The 17,465-nt window shown below is 49.6% G+C and overlaps 9 protein-coding genes across 9 annotated transcripts; 3 read left to right on the forward strand and 6 right to left on the reverse strand.

Moving 5' to 3' along the window:
- Window positions 1–837: 837 nt before the first annotated feature.
- On the reverse strand, window positions 838–2,020 carry EURHEDRAFT_409067 (pectate lyase; the record flags this gene model as incomplete). Its single annotated transcript, XM_040780994.1, has 2 exons — window positions 1,461–2,020; window positions 838–1,400 (listed from the first exon to the last, which is right to left on the reverse strand). Coding segments are annotated over exons 1-2 (647 nt in total), but the record flags the coding sequence as incomplete, so codon positions are not given.
- EURHEDRAFT_222326 (uncharacterized protein) lies at window positions 1,922–2,887 on the reverse strand. Its single transcript, XM_040778011.1, has 2 exons — window positions 2,196–2,887; window positions 1,922–2,138 (listed from the first exon to the last, which is right to left on the reverse strand). The coding sequence occupies exons 1-2, from the start codon at window positions 2,568–2,570 to the stop codon at window positions 2,025–2,027; spliced, it is 489 nt and encodes a 162-aa protein (XP_040642422.1). The 5' UTR covers window positions 2,571–2,887; the 3' UTR covers window positions 1,922–2,024.
- Window positions 2,888–3,878: 991 nt separating this feature from the next.
- On the reverse strand, window positions 3,879–4,838 carry EURHEDRAFT_447902 (DUF3425 domain-containing protein; the record flags this gene model as incomplete). Its single annotated transcript, XM_040783700.1, has 2 exons — window positions 3,879–4,636; window positions 4,685–4,838. The coding sequence occupies 2 exons, from the start codon at window positions 4,836–4,838 to the stop codon at window positions 3,879–3,881; spliced, it is 912 nt and encodes a 303-aa protein (XP_040642423.1).
- A 143-nt stretch (window positions 4,839–4,981) lies between these two features.
- On the reverse strand, window positions 4,982–8,256 carry EURHEDRAFT_409070 (putative sterol glucosyltransferase). Its single transcript, XM_040780995.1, has 7 exons — window positions 8,077–8,256; window positions 7,351–8,026; window positions 7,142–7,299; window positions 6,726–7,095; window positions 6,318–6,671; window positions 5,655–6,268; window positions 4,982–5,604 (listed from the first exon to the last, which is right to left on the reverse strand). Exons 1-7 carry the CDS (start codon window positions 8,174–8,176, stop codon window positions 5,369–5,371), a joined length of 2,508 nt encoding a protein of 835 aa, XP_040642424.1. The 5' UTR covers window positions 8,177–8,256; the 3' UTR covers window positions 4,982–5,368.
- A 341-nt stretch (window positions 8,257–8,597) lies between these two features.
- On the reverse strand, window positions 8,598–9,490 carry EURHEDRAFT_448757 (RTA1 domain-containing protein; the record flags this gene model as incomplete). Its single annotated transcript, XM_040783759.1, has 2 exons — window positions 8,598–9,268; window positions 9,322–9,490. 2 exons carry the CDS (start codon window positions 9,488–9,490, stop codon window positions 8,598–8,600), a joined length of 840 nt encoding a protein of 279 aa, XP_040642425.1.
- Window positions 9,491–11,810: 2,320 nt separating this feature from the next.
- On the forward strand, window positions 11,811–12,612 carry EURHEDRAFT_448668 (pectate lyase; the record flags this gene model as incomplete). The annotated part of the gene is made up of 2 exons (XM_040783756.1): window positions 11,811–12,375; window positions 12,434–12,612. 2 exons carry the CDS (start codon window positions 11,811–11,813, stop codon window positions 12,610–12,612), a joined length of 744 nt encoding a protein of 247 aa, XP_040642426.1.
- A 494-nt stretch (window positions 12,613–13,106) lies between these two features.
- Window positions 13,107–14,341, forward strand: EURHEDRAFT_374793 (uncharacterized protein; the record flags this gene model as incomplete). The annotated part of the gene is made up of 2 exons (XM_040778686.1): window positions 13,107–13,172; window positions 13,223–14,341. 2 exons carry the CDS (start codon window positions 13,107–13,109, stop codon window positions 14,339–14,341), a joined length of 1,185 nt encoding a protein of 394 aa, XP_040642427.1.
- A 615-nt stretch (window positions 14,342–14,956) lies between these two features.
- EURHEDRAFT_222453 (uncharacterized protein) lies at window positions 14,957–16,125 on the forward strand. The gene is made up of 6 exons (XM_040778012.1): window positions 14,957–15,332; window positions 15,385–15,437; window positions 15,497–15,556; window positions 15,605–15,682; window positions 15,754–15,816; window positions 15,866–16,125. Exons 1-6 carry the CDS (start codon window positions 15,085–15,087, stop codon window positions 16,024–16,026), a joined length of 663 nt encoding a protein of 220 aa, XP_040642428.1. The 5' UTR covers window positions 14,957–15,084; the 3' UTR covers window positions 16,027–16,125.
- On the reverse strand, window positions 16,035–17,444 carry EURHEDRAFT_409074 (sialidase family protein). Its single transcript, XM_040780996.1, has one exon. The coding sequence runs from the start codon at window positions 17,337–17,339 to the stop codon at window positions 16,224–16,226; it is 1,116 nt and encodes a 371-aa protein (XP_040642429.1). The 5' UTR covers window positions 17,340–17,444; the 3' UTR covers window positions 16,035–16,223.
- Between the last annotated feature and the right edge of the window lie 21 nt (window positions 17,445–17,465).

Consider the following 17,465-nt stretch of genomic DNA (forward strand, 5'->3'; position numbering starts at 1 on the left):
ATTAGGTATTTTCTGGATGATGGCGTTTGGCTGATATGCATCAAGCGTTTGCCTCTGCTTTTTTGGGGATGGTCTGTATATGGTATCTTCTAGCCTATGTATTTAATAGTCAGCTATACATGAAAACACGGCAGTCATGCTTATAATGATAGGTTGGCAGTGTAGACAAAGCCGCATGTATTTATCAAACGAAATTCACCCGCTGGTACTCTCGTCATCAATAGGTCGCAATTCGACCTTTCCATCTTCCTAATCCTTTCTCCTCGCCATGCCTCTCCTGACTGATCGCGTGAGTAGCCCGTCTATATCAACTATCCGACACTTCTAGCCCCCACCCAGAGCGCAATAATTTTCAGCCATGCCGAACTGCCCCAACGTACTCTCGCCGAGATAACCCTTGAAGAAGCGGTATTAGATGCCTGATCATCATTCAACGCCACTATACTGATACGTATTATGCCTATAGATCCCAAGGCACCACGCCATGGACACTTTCATATCGCAGGTGGAGAAACAGCCCGAGAAATGGAGGATTGAGCGCGCAATCTTATCGAGGATAGATTCTGGGACGCCTGGGTACTGGGAGATGGTGAATATACTGCTTGGGCAATATGGTGTGGCTGCGATCGGTTGTTGATGAAGCTCCCTGGCTAGTACGGAAAATTCGCTACATTATCCAATTCAAGTAGTTAGGAGTTGCTGTTTAACATCGGAGGTGGGACGTGAATTGATTGTTTTGCATTTATTGTTTCTAAGATCACGTGTTGATTATCCAAAAAAGAGGTTAGGCCTATTCCGAAAGAGGAAAGCAGCTAGGCAGCTACGATTTCAATTTCAACGTCGACAAAGTTTTCATTCTCTGATGAATACATATATCAATTCAAGTGGCATTGAATACTAATACTAATTCACAGAAGTCAAGCCAGCAACAGTTTGAAAAAAGCCCTTAGCACGAGGAAAGCGGCTCAGTGTACTTGCACGCATCGCTAGGTCCAGAACCAATCTTCTCAGGCTCGTCGCCGTTGCTGTTACCCTCATACTCAACACAGATGTCATCAACATCGCTAGCGCAAGTATCCTGTGCATGCCATATTAGCCACGAAGACAACAATCACAGCCAGGAGAACATACAGTGATGGTGGCAGTGTCGCCATAGTTGCTGTTGATACCAGCAAGAGACTTGCCGCTCACGGCCGTGACACCAGAGATGGTCACAGTCCGCTCGGACATGGAGTCACAGTTGCCGCAGGAGCGGTAGAGCTTGCCAAAGTCATAGACGGTGAAGTCTTCGATGCTGACTTCGCCGCCGGAGTTGTGCTGGATGACCTTGTCATCGGCGCCCTGGGCTCCACCGCCGATGATGCGGTAGGGGCCGCTGCCTTCCTTGAGGGAGAGGGCGTCTATATCGAACATTTGTTAGCCAAGTGGTGTATACGTTTGTCAGGGGAGAATCGACATACCTTCGCACACAGACTCCCACCAGACGTTCTCTACAGTGCAAGCACCTTGGCAGTGCACACCCTCGATCTGGTCAGAGCCAATGATGGCGTTCTTGAGAGTACCACCCTCCTTGATGATGAAGACGGCGTCGCTTTCGCCACCCTCGCTTTGGCCGGTACATTCAACACCACGACCGTACGTCTTCATGCCTCCGTCGAAGACATCGGTGATTTCCTTGGGCTCGTCAAAGGTCTCGCTGCCCTTGGAGTCAGGAAGGGGGAAGGTGTAGCGCTTGGTCAGGTGACCGTGGGAGCCTCCATGGACAGCAGCGAAGGCGCCGGTGGCAAGGAGAGAGAAGAGAAGGCTTTTCTGATACATGTTGGAGCTTGTAAAGAGGAATATGGTTTCCAGAACCTTGAAGACAGTTGAGCGATTGAGAGTGCTGTTGGTTGATGGATGATGCTGAAAGGTGGTCGCGAAGCCGGTTTATATACCTGCGCTCATGGCATACATTTATCAAGAGGACCCTGTCCTCTGCAATATTGATCTATTTTCATCTTGGCATGTCTCAATGTGAGTCCTCATTATCTCAGGAAAAGAAGATTGAAGATATACGTGAAACTGCTGGGAAGTTGATGCTTCAACAAAAAATACCACGGCGACATTGATTCGTGCAATTGCAGGCAGGACGGCCACCACTTGGATTGAATCAGTCAACGTGCCTGCCGATCATCACAATTCATCTCGGTGCTCACAACAAACATTCGATCCGGATAATTATGGACCTCTTTGATTTTCTGATACAACCTGCTTGCCTCGTTCTCCGTGCCAAGGTGCGGCTTCCGCCGACATTCCAGACGTGTCTGCCATCTGAGCAACCTCGATCTTTGAACTCTGAAGTGTGATGTGCAGTCAACAGTCTTTTTGCTCTTCTTAGCGCCCTCACCCAGGATACACATAACCCAATGACTGGTGGTTGTGTTGCGATTCTCATTCTTCATCCCCCAGATACCAAGAACCTTAGCGTGGAAATCGTGGCGCAGCACAGTTAGGGTCTTGGGTTCTCCACTACCTAATATCACGCTGCATTGGATTTGTCCTGTGGCTACTAAACTACCCCTGTGATTCATTTGGCTAGCTTAACTGACTCATGTCTGAGCGCGGTTTCTGACGTGTGATGGCAGCATGTGTCCCTTCTACTGCGAAGTCGGTTAAATCAACCGGCGCTTGAATAACAAAGATACTGCATAACAGTTGACCAGAATTATCCGTTGCATAACTTCATGCACTTTACAGAGCAAATGCGGAGTACGGATGTGACGGTGGCAGTGATGGCGCTCCAATTTGTTTTCCGTCGGCGTCAACCCTTGGCATACCGGAAATTCCAGCCACCCAAAAATTGCCAAGTTCGAAGTTTGAGGTTAATTGTTGGCAGGTGAAGCTTCAGATATGGTGTGGTTCCGTGGACATTCCAGAACTCGTCACCGCAGTTCACAAGTTGAGTTATGTCGAGTTGTGTTCTAGCGATGAATATGAAATTCAGGATTATTTACTTGGCTGTACTTATGCCGAGTACTCCGGCATCAACTCGTCTACGCTTGTCCGCCATGTTATGACATATGTGTCGCAGGGATTGCACGAGTGAGTATCATTTTGTGACGACTAATGGAAAGTTATCGGACAACATGGAGATGTGCCATACCGTCAGTAAAGTGTCTCTCTACCCTGTGTGGCTGTCTCGTGTAATGTCCTTGATCTACAGAGCTATGGTAGATTCCCTTCATTAGTATTAATTTGGTACGTCGGCATTCGGACTAGAGAGCGAACATTGTTGAGATACTTTTCACATGATAGTCTCAGTTGTCTAAGGGAAATCATATAGGAAACCCTGCAGTATATAAATGACCCAGCTCCGATCCGTACATACAGAAGATATTTCTTACACTGTCGCTGTGGTACGGACAAAACTATTTTTATTGTACCCTTCATACAATTGTCGAACGATCATAGCGATACAAGAATAGCCTTATACGGCAGTGGATACATCGAGCCTACTTGCTTGACATCCTACGGTTTGCCCAGTGACTACAGAATTCTATTGAGGACGCGTCTTCTATCCAACTGCTATTCAGCCACCTCAGTACACTGATAGACGAAGATCTCTGTTGTTCTCCAGCACAGGTTGCTGGTACACTTCGCTTCAAGATTCAAGTCCACTGCCAATATGGAATCTCTTCCGTCCGAGGTTTCCCCGGATATCCACTGCCTATTGGCCACTGGATAACGCCAAGATTTAAGCTCTTTTAGCGCTGTCAGCAACTTGCATTAGCGTCGTTTATGGGGTCAACGAAGCAATCTACGGGAGGCGATGTGAGGATGTACTTGTAGAGCATGAATTCGTAATGTACAAGAAGAGACGCTGTACACGCAAGAAGAACCTAGATATACCGAAAGATAACTGCATCCCCCCTCTTCCTTCGCCAATGATTCGTCGACGTCAGTAACTCCGGACACCCCCGGACAATCCACGGCCACTTCCTCAGAAACGCCTCCGTCACCTCCCAGCTGCTCGGGTCTGTGGGTTCGCCCCAGACAAGCATACTGCAGCTATCCGTCGACATATCCCAGAATCCCATGATATCCACGCAGAGTTCCTCGTCATCAAACTCCCCCGCGCGAAGCAGATTGTCACGCATTTTAGGAAGCGGGAAGAAATCAAGCCAGGGATGATGCGCTAGTGACTTTTGGAGCTTCGTCGGGCGAAGCGCAAGCGGGAGATTAGTATCTTCTGCGATTCCCGGACGCAGCGTGCTGAATGGTGATATTGCATCGTCGTGCATCCATTCCAGCTCCGAGCTCATCCCCATAGATGCCATGATTGCTCCGAATGCGCGGAAGACGTTCACTTTGCTGAGGGTTAGGAGGTGGTCGGATGTTGGACAGCCTAAGACGTAGCTTTGGTATGCGGATTCGCTGAATTTTTGGAGGTAGCTGAGTATCTGGATGCCTTGGCAGCGTTTCGTTGTAGATGTGCTGCTTGCTGAGGACACTGGAGACACGCCATTTTTTGTGGATTTTGTTGTATCTGAAGACTTTGCTGTGTCTGGTGGAGAGGCGTCACTTGACTGTGGTGATGTTTTCACTATCGTAGTACTCGGTTGGGTATATGGATGCTTCTGAATTCGTTTCCTCTGACCTGCTATCGTTAGCTCATAGTCCTAGCATTGAGATCCCAAGTACTTACGATGCGCTCTCTGGTTCAACCGATTTTGCCTCCTTCGCCTCTCCACAGGATCTGTCAATCCCGACCATGCATCATCGGTCGGCTCCGTTTTGGCCGTTATTGCAGAACTAGTAGTGCCTGAGCGCCTCGGAACGTTGAAATTTGTATTTGCCATAGTGATGACTGTCAGCAGGGCCTTGAAGAGACCTAGCAGTTAGTTGAAGATGCGGGGACCCGATGGACCTCTTATGTTTCGCTGACACGAGGATCTGCTGGATGGTTCGGAGTTAGGGGTATCTCCGGGTGGGGTGGAATTGGCTGGAATTGAACAGCCTAGCCCTATACTATGACTATTTCTAGTGATCGACGAGTTTGTTGGCTCACTACGTGTGCTACTACTGAGTAACAACTATAAAAGACCTAGCCCAATCACTGATAGAGAAACCATCGGTTCCCAACCTCAATTCAGACGCTCCTAGCAAAAGCGCAGTGGCAACAGCGTGGCCTGGCTATTTGGTAATGCTAGGCAGTTGGAAGGTGATATTACGGATATGGAGAAAGGGGCCGAAGGTGGCTGGGCCGTTGGACACTGCGAGGATCGAGAGGTCAGGGGTTGTTCCTGCGTATTCCATTGATGCTATCAAGATAATCGATTAAACATTAGGAGCCTTGTATGTGTGTGTATCAAAGACTCTTAAAAGCCAACTATGCAGGTTCCCGCCAGCGTGAGGATGGCCGACTTTCGGTATTTTCCCGCTTGTATGCCTCGAATGATCGAAGCATCGCACTGTGGTCGAGTCCGCTTGCAACTGCTATCATAGCGCGATGCTCCCCTTCTCTCTTTCGTGCCTTGACGATGTTCTTCCTCGTCTTTGTCCTGACTGCAGCATGGATACTCTTCGTGATACCGTAGCCGGGATAAGCCACAAGACCGAGTGCAGCTGACCGGTTAGTACCAGATTCAAAAGAAAGGGAAGTAAAGTTTGCTTACCAGATGACATCTTAGTAGTAAGCCCGATAGTTCCCTTTGCAAATCCCTTAGCCACACCCACTGCCCCATCTTCAACGCCGCCTTTGTACGGTTGTCTGACGATATCAGCAAGGCCCCTGCTCATACCATGCGCAAAATTCCTCCCCCCGGCAAGAGCCCCCGACTTCCAATCTTTAACGTTGTAGTCTTTGACATCTTCGCCATAGAGTCTAGGAACAGCCCGCAGCCCCTCTGTCGTCGCGAGCGGAATATCAACCAGCACACCCTTGTAATAGGACCCCAGAAATTTTCCAATACCCTTTGCGCCCGCTCCAACCGCTCTCCCGGTAGTAATCCAACCAGAGTGAGGGTCTTGTTCTATGGCACGGGTCACTTCGTCGGCATTTGGTACCTGGCTGTCCGAATCTGCTCTCTGAATGGAGGGAGAGCTGGTTGTTCGCGGGGTACTGGGTCTTGATGAATTACGTCGACCACGGCTGATTTCTTGGTACGGTTTGAGGAACATGTCGGTTGTTGCTCGGGCCAGGTCGGCGCCTGTGCCGATTGCGGCGGATGTAGTGCCTGTGATGGGGTCCCATCGTCGGTTCAGGATGACAATTGGATTTGGTGAGTGGCTGAATTGTTAGTTTGCTTGACGAACGGACATGGAGAATCGCAACTTACAATTGCAAATCCTTCGAGTCGAGCCGTAAATGATCAGCAAGAACTTGCGCCGCTGTCTTCGACAGGAAGAGCGGTTTCGACAAGGACTTCTCGTATATCCACGTCGCCGGCTCATCCGGTAAGATCTGGCATTGCATCATATCCCAGGGGAGATTGCGGTGGAACGACTCGACAGCGGTTTGGACACCGCATTCTGCTTGCATCATATTGGCGATATTACCTGCCGCGGTTGATGTCTCTGGTCGCATGCAGAGTCGAATCGCATCTGCTAGGTTATTGGCGTTTAATAGGGTATGCTTAATGGGTTTTGGGCCGGCTCCGGCTGCGGCGACCATGTTTCCCCAGAATGGTTGGCTGAATGGTTAGTGACATTCAATGGTGGTAATGGATGCTGGATGCTAAACTTACTCGCCAAAAAAAGGTACAATAGATGTAGGACGCCCATAGCGCAGACCACACGCTGTCGTTCCAGCACCACCATGATGGATCACAGCAGCAACGCGCGGGAACAACCATTCATGGGGACAGTCGCCAAGATAAAAGATGTCTCGTGTAGAAGGCGAGGAGCCACCCAGCTTACTCCAGCCGCGCGAAATAATGGCACGAACACCGGTCATGCGAACAGCCTCGAGAAGAATCGCCGTCAATCGCTCAGGATCTTCAATCACGATACTGCCGAAGCCAATATACACGGGCGGAGGCCCGCTTCTGAGAAATGCGTCGAGGTCAGGAGGGGGTTGGTAGTTTGGCGGGTCGCAGAAGAAGAAGCCACAGACATCTGTCTTTGTTAGCATGGTATACCATTGAGAAGATTTTCAACATACCGATATGCGAGGCCCAGTCTGCAGGTTTAGGTATCAATGCTGGCGACCAACAGTAGGTAAACGGTATCTTTAGTGTTGCTGCGAGATTGGGGCCTTCTGTGATCGGAACTGCCTCTAGGTCAATAGTTTTTCGCCAATCGTTGATCACATCGCCCAGGCTATGTAAGTTAGATAAGCAGTCACAATGGACATAGGACTAGTGTGCTTACCCCTGCCAAGTCATCCATTCAACGATACCGTACGAAGCGAAATTGGCAAAATTTGCGCTCGTCTCGGAATACTTCAGATTAGCCAAAGGATGCGGAAACGCTGTCGTGTGTGACCACGGCATCGTAAACATGAGATGCACTGGGATTCCCAGAGCCTGTGCACAGTGTACATGTGCGAAACTTGGGGGATTTGCGATGATAGCATCCGCCACAAAGGGTGTCGCGGTTAACGGATCATCTTCAATGCAGGAATTCCAACACCCCTGCAACATCTCAGCAACCATGTTTCGCTTGCGTTGGATTTCTCCCCCCCGCAGAGTCTTCATCTTCGGAATAAGACCCGGGTTCTTGACCATGTACGCCATGAGGTCTGCCGGATCGCCGCCGATGGGATAGAACTCCAACCCGGCGTTCCGTACAAACGAGTCAAAGACATTGTGCGTGGCTATTCGGACACGATGGTCGTGTTTTTGTAGTTCATTCCCCAGGGCAATAAATGGCTGGACATCACCCCGACTCCCAACAACCTGAATGACGATATTGAGCTTGGCCTTGCTCGTAACAACCTCCGTATAAACCGGAGGCGGGACGTCAAAATCCTCGCTTGGCCAGGGAATCAACTTGATGGCCGCCTTGCACGCCGAAGATTCCAGATCAACTTCAATACGGCCGTCATCTGTTGTATGTTAGAGACTGATATCATGGCGGGGGATCGGCACGCTTTACCTTGAACGCCGGCTGCATCTTCGGCGATTTCCAGGTATGGAGGAGGAGGTTGGTCGAGAAAGAGTTCATCAGGCACGGTCTGAGTCTTGGAGGATGACATCGCGCCGATAGTAAACCGTGGAACAAGAAGACGGGAGTTGAAAATGGAGGATTCGCAACATTTTAAGGACATGCCAACTGTAATGCATGGGTCTGAAGATCCGCAGATAAACGCCGTTGGTTGGAGGAGTTGTCTGGTTCGTATTCGTATCAGATGCCCGTTCTGGAAGTGGGGTTGACATGGCATTTTGAATAGCTTCAATAGTCTACAAGTTCTATGTGTAAAGAGCGTAGTTAGTTCGGGCGTTTACCTTTTTTTTTTAGACATTTGTCTCAATTCTATAGAGTTTGAGTGATGCAATTCTCAATGCTCCGTACCAGGGGTAATCCGTATACTATGACAACCAATAAACAGAAAGAGAAGGAAGATATGCTAAAGCAACACCATACGAATGAACCTCGAAAAGAAAAAGAATATACAATTAAACACCCTCCGCGCCACCCAATGCTATCCCTCCACTTTCGACGCTCTTCGGCCGTTCAACTCGCAGCTCACTGGGGAAGAACACGCCGTAAATAACCATGGCAGCAAACATCAAGACCGCATCAAAGATGTACAGGGTCCATTCATGAGTAAGCGGATATCCCTCCTGGCCCATAGCATACTCCACTACTCGGAAAATGGACCGAACCAGAATCAACGAGCTGACCGCATAGAGCGTGTAAAGGTGTTTCTTCCACGGAAGCTCGGCGTCAAAAGCCTGATGGGTTGGATAATGGTGCATCCGGACCTGGAAGATCACGGCGGTGATTATGAAGAGGATAAACATCACCACTTGCACCACCAGACCGACCATGATGATATCTTGACCAAGTGATGCATTGCTCCCAGTGGCCATGATGCCAGCTCCGGTGCCTTGGAGAAGGAATGATACAACATCTCCCGTCACAAAGATCTTGGTCAACCAATTCACCTTAACCACCGAGTACTGTTCTGCGCGAATGCTGCGAATGATGCGTCCCAGGGTCATGTAGACGGTGGCGGCGAAGAGGGTCGGTCCGAGGAGAATGAACACGTTCTGGATGGAATAGATCAAGACGCTACCGGTGCTGTTGTGGGCAGCTGCTCGTGCACCAAATCCTACTACCTCGACTGACGTGGGTTAGTATAGGCTAAATATGATCGAGAAGAATACGAATACGTACATAGTCCACCAATTGCAAAAACGATGCAAAACATGGTCCGTGTCTTCCATATCTTCCACATGTGAAAGAGGGTTGCCGCTAGGAATAGGATCAGGAATATGACAGCTGCTGCCAATGAAGGTATGTAGCGCCAGAGGTAGTAGCCTTTGTATGTTTCCAATTCGGCCATTTTGGGTGGATGTATAATGAATGCAAAGGAATCGTTGTAGTTGTTTGATCAAGAACATCTTGAGCGATGGTATTATTTATACTGAGTAGAATGTAGCAAGTGTTCTATTTCTATCTATACGCGTAAAAAAATATATATATTATCTTGATCGTATACTGTCAGGAAAGTGCCGAATACGCGTATAGAGCTCTAGCACTGACCCGCCATACCATTGGCTGGTAAGACAGTTGGCTCGTGCATACGCGGAACTGAAGAGGTAGTCTAACCCGGAAAAAGTTTGCAGAACCAAAATGGAAATGGAGTTGCCATGGAAAATTTCGACATGTTTTTGGTGAAAGGTCCGGAGCTTCGTGATTGATTGTGTGGCCGAAAGGGGTATATGATATGTAGGCGAGAATTTCCATGCCGGCTACAAGTATAATTATAGCAGAATCCCGCCACATGAACCAGTAATACAGGGGAACTGCCGGAACTGCCCTAGAATCGAGTATGCCCAGTAAGGCTGAGCAATGGTTGTCGTACTGTGTGGTGGTTGTTCGCCTTCAAGACAATATGTATTTACATGAAGCAGACTAGCTCCATACTAGACCTGTCACAGCACCATCTCTAACACTTCTGCCTAGTCGACGGATAGTGAAAGCGAAAAGAATGTTATATATCCTGGAAGCTGTCTCTAAATGCGTGGACATATCTAGAACTGTCGTTTTGCCAGTAATCACAGCCTTATGACATATCGCTCGCAGGAGGCTCGTGTTCGATGGCAGATTCAACCATAATACAATACCGCTACCATGCATTCTACCCTCTTCCCAAGTAAGTCCGCGCCCTCCAGTCGCATAGCAGTAACTGACACTCAACCAGTATTGTTACAACTATAGGTGAGCGTTCTCGGTGCTACTGCTGCCTCTAAGCATTACCAACCCGACCGTCTCGGCCATTATATGTTTCCTGCCCGTCTCCTGCATGCCAATATCCAATGAAGAATACGGCAACGGCATGCTGATCGAATAGCGTCCAGGAGCCACTTGTCAAGTACCCTTGTCCTCGGATTCTCTTAGCAGCGGCACCGTCGGGTATAGACGATGGAAAGGAATGGAGTACTCTGGACTTATGCTGTGTCTGGGATTTATACCGTCCGCGTCACCGTCGTCTACTGGGGTCCTAGCTAAGCATTATGGCACTAATATCGGGCACTCTTGATTATTAGCACCGACCCCAATCCCCACCAGCAGGTGGACTCGATGCGAGACGTCGGGTTACAGCGCGGAGTTGTTTTACTCGAGTTTGTTTTGGGGAATTCGAATACGGTGTTCAAATCATTCCCGGCCACTTCAACGAGACAATATCAAACGCATTCGAACCCGCTATTACATCGACTCCTATAGACAGAACAGAAAATCTACCATTACCAAAATGTGTAGCGGCTCCCCTGAAGATAAAGTGCGTGGCTGTGAAAACATCCCGTTGCTTGGCACCGGTTTCATATCGACACTTGGCTCGTGTTGAACAGATGGCCGACATACGCCAATCGGAAAGCAATTCGTTGCAGAGATCGTCGTCGAACGGACAAAAGACTCGCCGGTTGATGTGCTTGAAACTTCTGTGCGTATCAGAGATATGGTCGAATCCGGTGGCATGAGGAAAGACTTGGATTCCGGGGCACTTCATGGAGTCAGTGGTACCTGAAGATCAACACTCGAAGAGTCAGGATACTTTGGATATCTTGCTTTTCGCTGCTATTTCCGTCCGGATGCACCAGAATCTCTTTATATTCGATCGGCACCGACCTGTATGGTGTTTATGAAATGCCTGTATGCATGCTGCCACGCGCGGCACAGCCTTCGGATATTTAAACCCAAAGATCTTGTCGGCTTGATCCCAACTCAACCACTTCAATTCTTCAACTCCTACATTCTCTATACTATTGTCGTACGACTGGTTCGTCGGCCTTCTTGCAATTCTTTTTTACTGCCTTGTTGATCAAGCCTATCACTTTCGCTTTACCAAAATAAAAAACCAACCGATTCGTTGATATTCAAATCCTCCAAAGATGAGAATCCAACTCCTTTCTGCTCTCGTTGCGGCCTCCGCCATTGGTGCTGCTGCCGCTCCCGCGGCCGAGCACAACAAGGGCAGCCTGTCCACCATCAATGGTGCTCGTAACCTTGTGGCTCGTCGTTTTGCTCCCGAGTCGTTCAACCGTCGTTTGACCAGCTTCAAGCGGGACGACGACGATGACGACGACGATGACGACGACGATGAAGACTCTGAAAGCTCCTCCAGTGCTGCTCCCAGCAGCTCGGCTTCCTACGGATCTCCTATGATTACTTCTGCTCCTCCTGTCAGCAGCGCCGCCGCTGGTGGAAGCGGCAGCGTGACTACTACTCTTCCCGCTTCGTCCGGTACCTCTGCTCTCAACGCTGTCAAGACCATTGCCGCCGGCGAGACCTTCGATGGTGGCATGGTCGCGTACGACCGCGGTGTTTCCTGCACTGGTCAGGAAGAGGGCGATGACAGTGACGCCGTGTTCGAGATCGAAGATGGTGGTACGCTCTCCAACGTCATAATTGGTCCTAACCAGATCGAGGGTGTCCACTGCTACGGTGCCTGTACTCTGACAAACGTGTGGTGGAGCTCCGTCTGTGAGGACGCTTTCACCATCAAGGAGCAGGAAGACGGAAAGACCACTACCATCACCGGTGGTGGTGCTTTTGACGCTGATGACAAGGTCCTGCAGCACGACGGTGGTGGTACCCTTGAGGTCTCTGGCTTCTACGTTGAGAACTTTGGCAAGGTGTACCGTAGCTGCGGTAACTGCGATGACATGCCTACTCGTCACGTTGTCATGGACAATGTTTACGCCGTTGAGGGTTCTGAGATTGTCGGTAAGTACATACTTCCTTTCAACCCTGCAAAATGACTTGTGGCTAATGAGAAACACAGGTATCAATGCCAACTACGATGACACTGCTACTCTCCGTGGCATCACCGTATCCGGTGTCGACGACATTTGCGTCACCTATGAGGGTAACTCGAACGGTGACGAGCCTACAGAGTCTGGCTCTGGTCCTGACGGTACCAACTGCAAGTACTCGAACAGCGACATCACCCAGCAGTCCTAAATCACCGGATGACGCGACCCGTTACTGGTGAAGAGCAAGGATCTAGTTTCGAAGGATCACAGAGGGGTTCGCCTTATTGTGTACATCTTACTCTGTACAATAGTACATACTATACGGATTGAGTGGTATTCTCTATACACTTCAATTCCGTCTTACTGTCCTTAATATCATTGTGATCTTATTTCATAGCCAGTTTCATCCCTTTTCTCGCGTAGCAGGTGAATGGTCTCCCACCAGAGTAGATGTCGCCTATTTTATTCACTTTCTGATATAACCAAAGGAACACGTCTAGATTATTTTGATATTCGTCATGAATGGTTATTCTCGAAGAATCGAGAAGAAATGCATTTCCGGTAGTGTATATAGTAATGTAGATGCTATGATACGACCTACCAAAAAGGGTTTAGCGTCACTCATCAACTTCCTCATATTCAATTATCCGATCCAACGACCACTTTCTCCTTGGTCTGCATTATTGATGCAGCATGGTTGCAATGCCACGCCGAGCACATAAGAAATCCAGAAAAGGCTGCGTGGAATGTAAACGCCGGCACGTCAAGGTACTTCTGGAAAAGATAAATGTCGCGGCAAGGAAGCTAACTCTGGCCAGTGCGATGAGCGACGTCCGAAATGCGTCAATTGCTCGATTTCAGAACGGCACTGCGAGTATTTGGCAGAACCAGTTCCTACGACTACAAGAGCCCAGACTGAAACCAGCCATACAAGTCGCTCGTCACCGGCCGTAGTGTCAATATCGCCGGCTGGAATGTCACCGGCAGGAAGTGTCCCGGCCTTGACACAGGAAGAAGACTACCCTGCAGCTAATATGTTACATTTTGAACTCCTCTACTACCTGTCAAAGGAGACTATTCCGTCAATGGAGCTAAATTTTGAGCGAATTGATGTTCCTGTCGACGAGCTCTTCCGACTTTGCGTGTCCGCTCCTTACACGATGAATGAGGCTTTGGCATTCGCTGCGCTGCACTTGGCTATAGTTTCTCCCCCGGAAAAGAGAGATTTCTACAAGGCTCATGCAGGGCACCTGCAGACGCAAGCTCTCTCCATGTTCAACGCCATGAAGCCGGAAGTGAATGCTGAGACTTGTGGTGCGATATTTCTCTTTTCAGCGATGCTGGGGAATCATTTAATGTGCGATGCACTTGTATTCCGTGACACTGGCTTCAACAATTTTATGGACAAACTATGCCATTCTATCCGATTGCTTCGAGGTGTCCGCATAGTCGCTGGTTTGTCATTCCGCACGCTTGCGGAAACCCCATTAAAGCCAATATTTCGATATGACGTGATGCCATCTGAACGCGATGAATTTCTCGGACCGGAATGCGGAAGACTTCTAGATTTTATTATATCGGCAAGGTTGGGGCAATCGATTACGGACTGCTACAAGGACGCGATTGAGAATCTCCAGCTTGCAAGCAATTCAGCGAAGTCTACTCCAGGATTCATGAGCAAATCTCCGATAATCGCATGGCCAGTGCGTGTACCTGACGAGTATTTCGACGCCTTGGTAGCGCGGCGCCCTGAGGCGCTGATTATCTTTGCTCACTATGCTGTGTTGCTACATAGCATCCGCGACTCGTGGCTCTTTTGCGACTCTGGGTTGTATCTGATACAATCCATCAATGCATTCATTGGACCAGAATGGGAGGAGTGGATGGCCTTCCCGAATAGCGCACTCGATATGGGATCTGCTCACTTTTCAAACTGATGCACAAGCACACTTCGTATACAGATACAACGCGAGATAACAGTACAGACCAAAGTCAGCCATTATAAAATTCATCCAAGAAAATGGGCACCCTGGACTCCTGAAGGCAATCTCAACAGGATCACAAAGACAGGAATATTCGACGCCAACCATCAAAGTATAGCCCCGAGATTTCGACGCCAAGGGACCTTCCATGCTTCAGTTATAAACCCTGTTTACAAGGATGCAACTTGGCCTGAGGGCGATGTAAGTGAGCCTGTATAGATTTGGCAAACAAATCTAACCTTATAGGGCGCCCTCAAGACCAGTCTCTAGATTGGCGATATGTGTATTTGATCGCAAAAATTCCCGTTGTGGGGATCAACTTCGGCGTGTGTGCCTTTTACTCCAGAGCGCCGATACAACGGAACCATGCGACTATTTAACCCCGTTTATTAGTTATTATATCCTTTCAATGTTCTCCTTTCACAGGAATTGGTACAATTAATAAATGTATAAGACTGACACTAGGTGGCGTCGAGAGCGCCATTCTGGGCCAATTTCAGTTTACCTGAAACGACGGTAGCGCGAGGTCCTTACAGGAGTCTACCGCCCAATTTTCCAAATCTATCGGCCCACTGCAAGTTTCAAGGAGTCGGAGATTTCGAGTCTAGAAAATGTAGCTGGACTACTATAAAAAAGGCTGATGCCACTGCACCAAAAACTTACCAGTATCTCGATCCTCGTCGCCATCAAACACCAAAATGTACACACTCGCAAGTCTCACTACTCTTGCCCTTCTTGGGCTCGCCAACGCGCAGTCCAACATCGGCTTCGGCCCTGCGTTCTCTCTCGGTCCTACCCAGTCATGGATCCGTGAAGCAAACACCACTCTCGTGCTTCCCGAAATCCCAAGCAAGGAAGTTGATCGACTCGCTCTCTGGCCTGGAATGGGAACCAGTGGCGGTGACTTGATCCAGGCCCTCGCTGTTTCTTTCTCAGACCCAAATGCGTGAGTGATTCAACAGGAGGTCATTTGAAAATTGGCAGCTGACATGTTGTAGGAATTGCGGCGCTAGCGCTGGGCAGTGGTGTACGTGGGCTAGTACGCTTCAGGGTAAGGATCCCGGATGGATAAATTGTTGTAAGAAATGAGCAATGCTGACTGGACAATAGGACAGCAACTCGGAGGCAAGGAAGTTCCTGCCAACCCTGGCGATGAGCTTGTCATGCATTGTAAGTTATCCTCAGTGTTCGACGATGATCAAAGCTAACAAACCATAGACGAGTACAACGATGACACCAGCAAATATGACCAGACCGTCTCCATCAACGGAGAGGTCGTCTCAAGCCTCTCGACCGGTATGTTGTCCTTCCCTTCCTCCATAAGAGCACACATTAATGATATCAATCAGATTCGGGCCAAGCTCAAGGCTGGGGTACAGCCGTCGAATGCCAGGATGACGCCTGCGAAAACAACCGCGTTGCTGCGCACCGTAAGTCTCATCATACGAGCATGAACGAGTGATCGCTAACCCCCGACAGAATACAAGTCGACCACTATCGTCCTCGACTCCGCTGACTCTTCGTTCAAGGACACGCTTGTCCTCACGGAGGCCGACTCGTCGGACTTTACTACTAACGACAACGGCAAGACTTGGACTGTCGAGACTATTAACATCCATGCGCACACTTACAATCTCTAAGGGGGGTTGATGTCTCCGTTGATATAGGGTATATTTTTGTTTGTGCATAGAGGGCGTTGTCAGGACTACGTGAATATAGTCAGACTGTGCCTGGTTGCAGGTCCTAAAAGTTACCTTTCGTTGTCCAAGTAACGTAGATTTATACACGGAAACCAAAATATATTTAAATAGAAGAGAATGAAAAAGAAAAGACATAACTATGGATGCAACGTAATGGTCCTCGCGCGAGCGCCCCCGCAATCATATGCCGCCAGCAACGTATGATGATCCAGCGCCATGATACCCGGCCAGTGGCTGATCTTGTCACAAACCACTTCCGGCTTGCCCCATTGAATCTGTCCGTTGTGAGGAGGCTGGCCAAACACGACGCTGACCGTCGCGTTACGCGTCCACTGCACCTGTGACTGGTTCTCGTCCGTCATGAAGATGACAGCCAGCGAGCCATCCGCGAATGACGCGATCTGCGGCGATCCACAGTTGTGGCCACGAGCCGGCGTGTACACATTTTGCCTCCAGCCCCAGGTGCGGCCGTCGTCGTAGGAAAGCAACGCTTCCACGTTGAAGGGACCGTGGCGCGTCGTCTCGAAGACCATCACCAGGGCCTCCCGGCCGTTATCCCTAGTTTCGGCAATACCAGTCATGCCATCGCGCAGGCATTCCGTCTCTCCGTGCAGACACCGCGGTGGGGACCACGACGAACCTTGGTCGGTCGAAATAAGCATCATCGAGCACTGGTTGTTGTGCGCATACTCCTGCGAGTAAACCAATTGCACCTCGCCGCCACGACCCTTCCGCATGAAGGGCTCCCAGATACCATTCGGGGGACCCTTCTCCATTGCCTGCGACGCGAAATGCCACGATCGTCCGCCGTCCATGGACCGGCAGACGGTGATGCGGAAGTGCGTGGGGCCGTGCGGGCCAATGTCGTGGTTGCGGAACGCCGCTAAGATAACCCCTGGCGCGGCCTCCAGCAAGAACACGTTGTCACAATCGCCGTCAGCCCGAGACACCTCGCCATGCTCCGCCCAGGACTGGCCTCCGTCGGTACTCCGGGAAACGCGCAGGACTCGAGTCGGGCCCTCGAATTGGGTGCATGAGGCTAGGATCGAACCGTCGGACAGGCGAGTTAGACGAGGATAGGTGCCTTTGCCGTTGAATGAGACGTGGCGCTCGTCGCTGTTGATAACTCGTCTTCCGCTTGTAGGGACTCCGGGGTGATTCGCGTTAGGACGGGAGGCGGAGCCCTGGTTTTTGAGCTCGTCAATGCCCTTTTGGAAGCCGTGAAGGATCTTTTGGCCAATTTTGTCTGCCATGGTGATATATATATATAAGTAAGGTACAAGTAATTGAGGTAAGTATATATATAATATGTATTGTGGAAGACTGGGGATGCAGCTCAGTTATGTACTCCGGAGTACGGAGTAGTATCTGGCTGCGGG

The sequence above is a fragment of the Aspergillus ruber genome (genome assembly GCF_000600275.1).
Source record: "Aspergillus ruber CBS 135680 unplaced genomic scaffold scaffold00003, whole genome shotgun sequence".
Taxonomy (NCBI): Eukaryota; Fungi; Ascomycota; class Eurotiomycetes; order Eurotiales; family Aspergillaceae; genus Aspergillus; species Aspergillus ruber.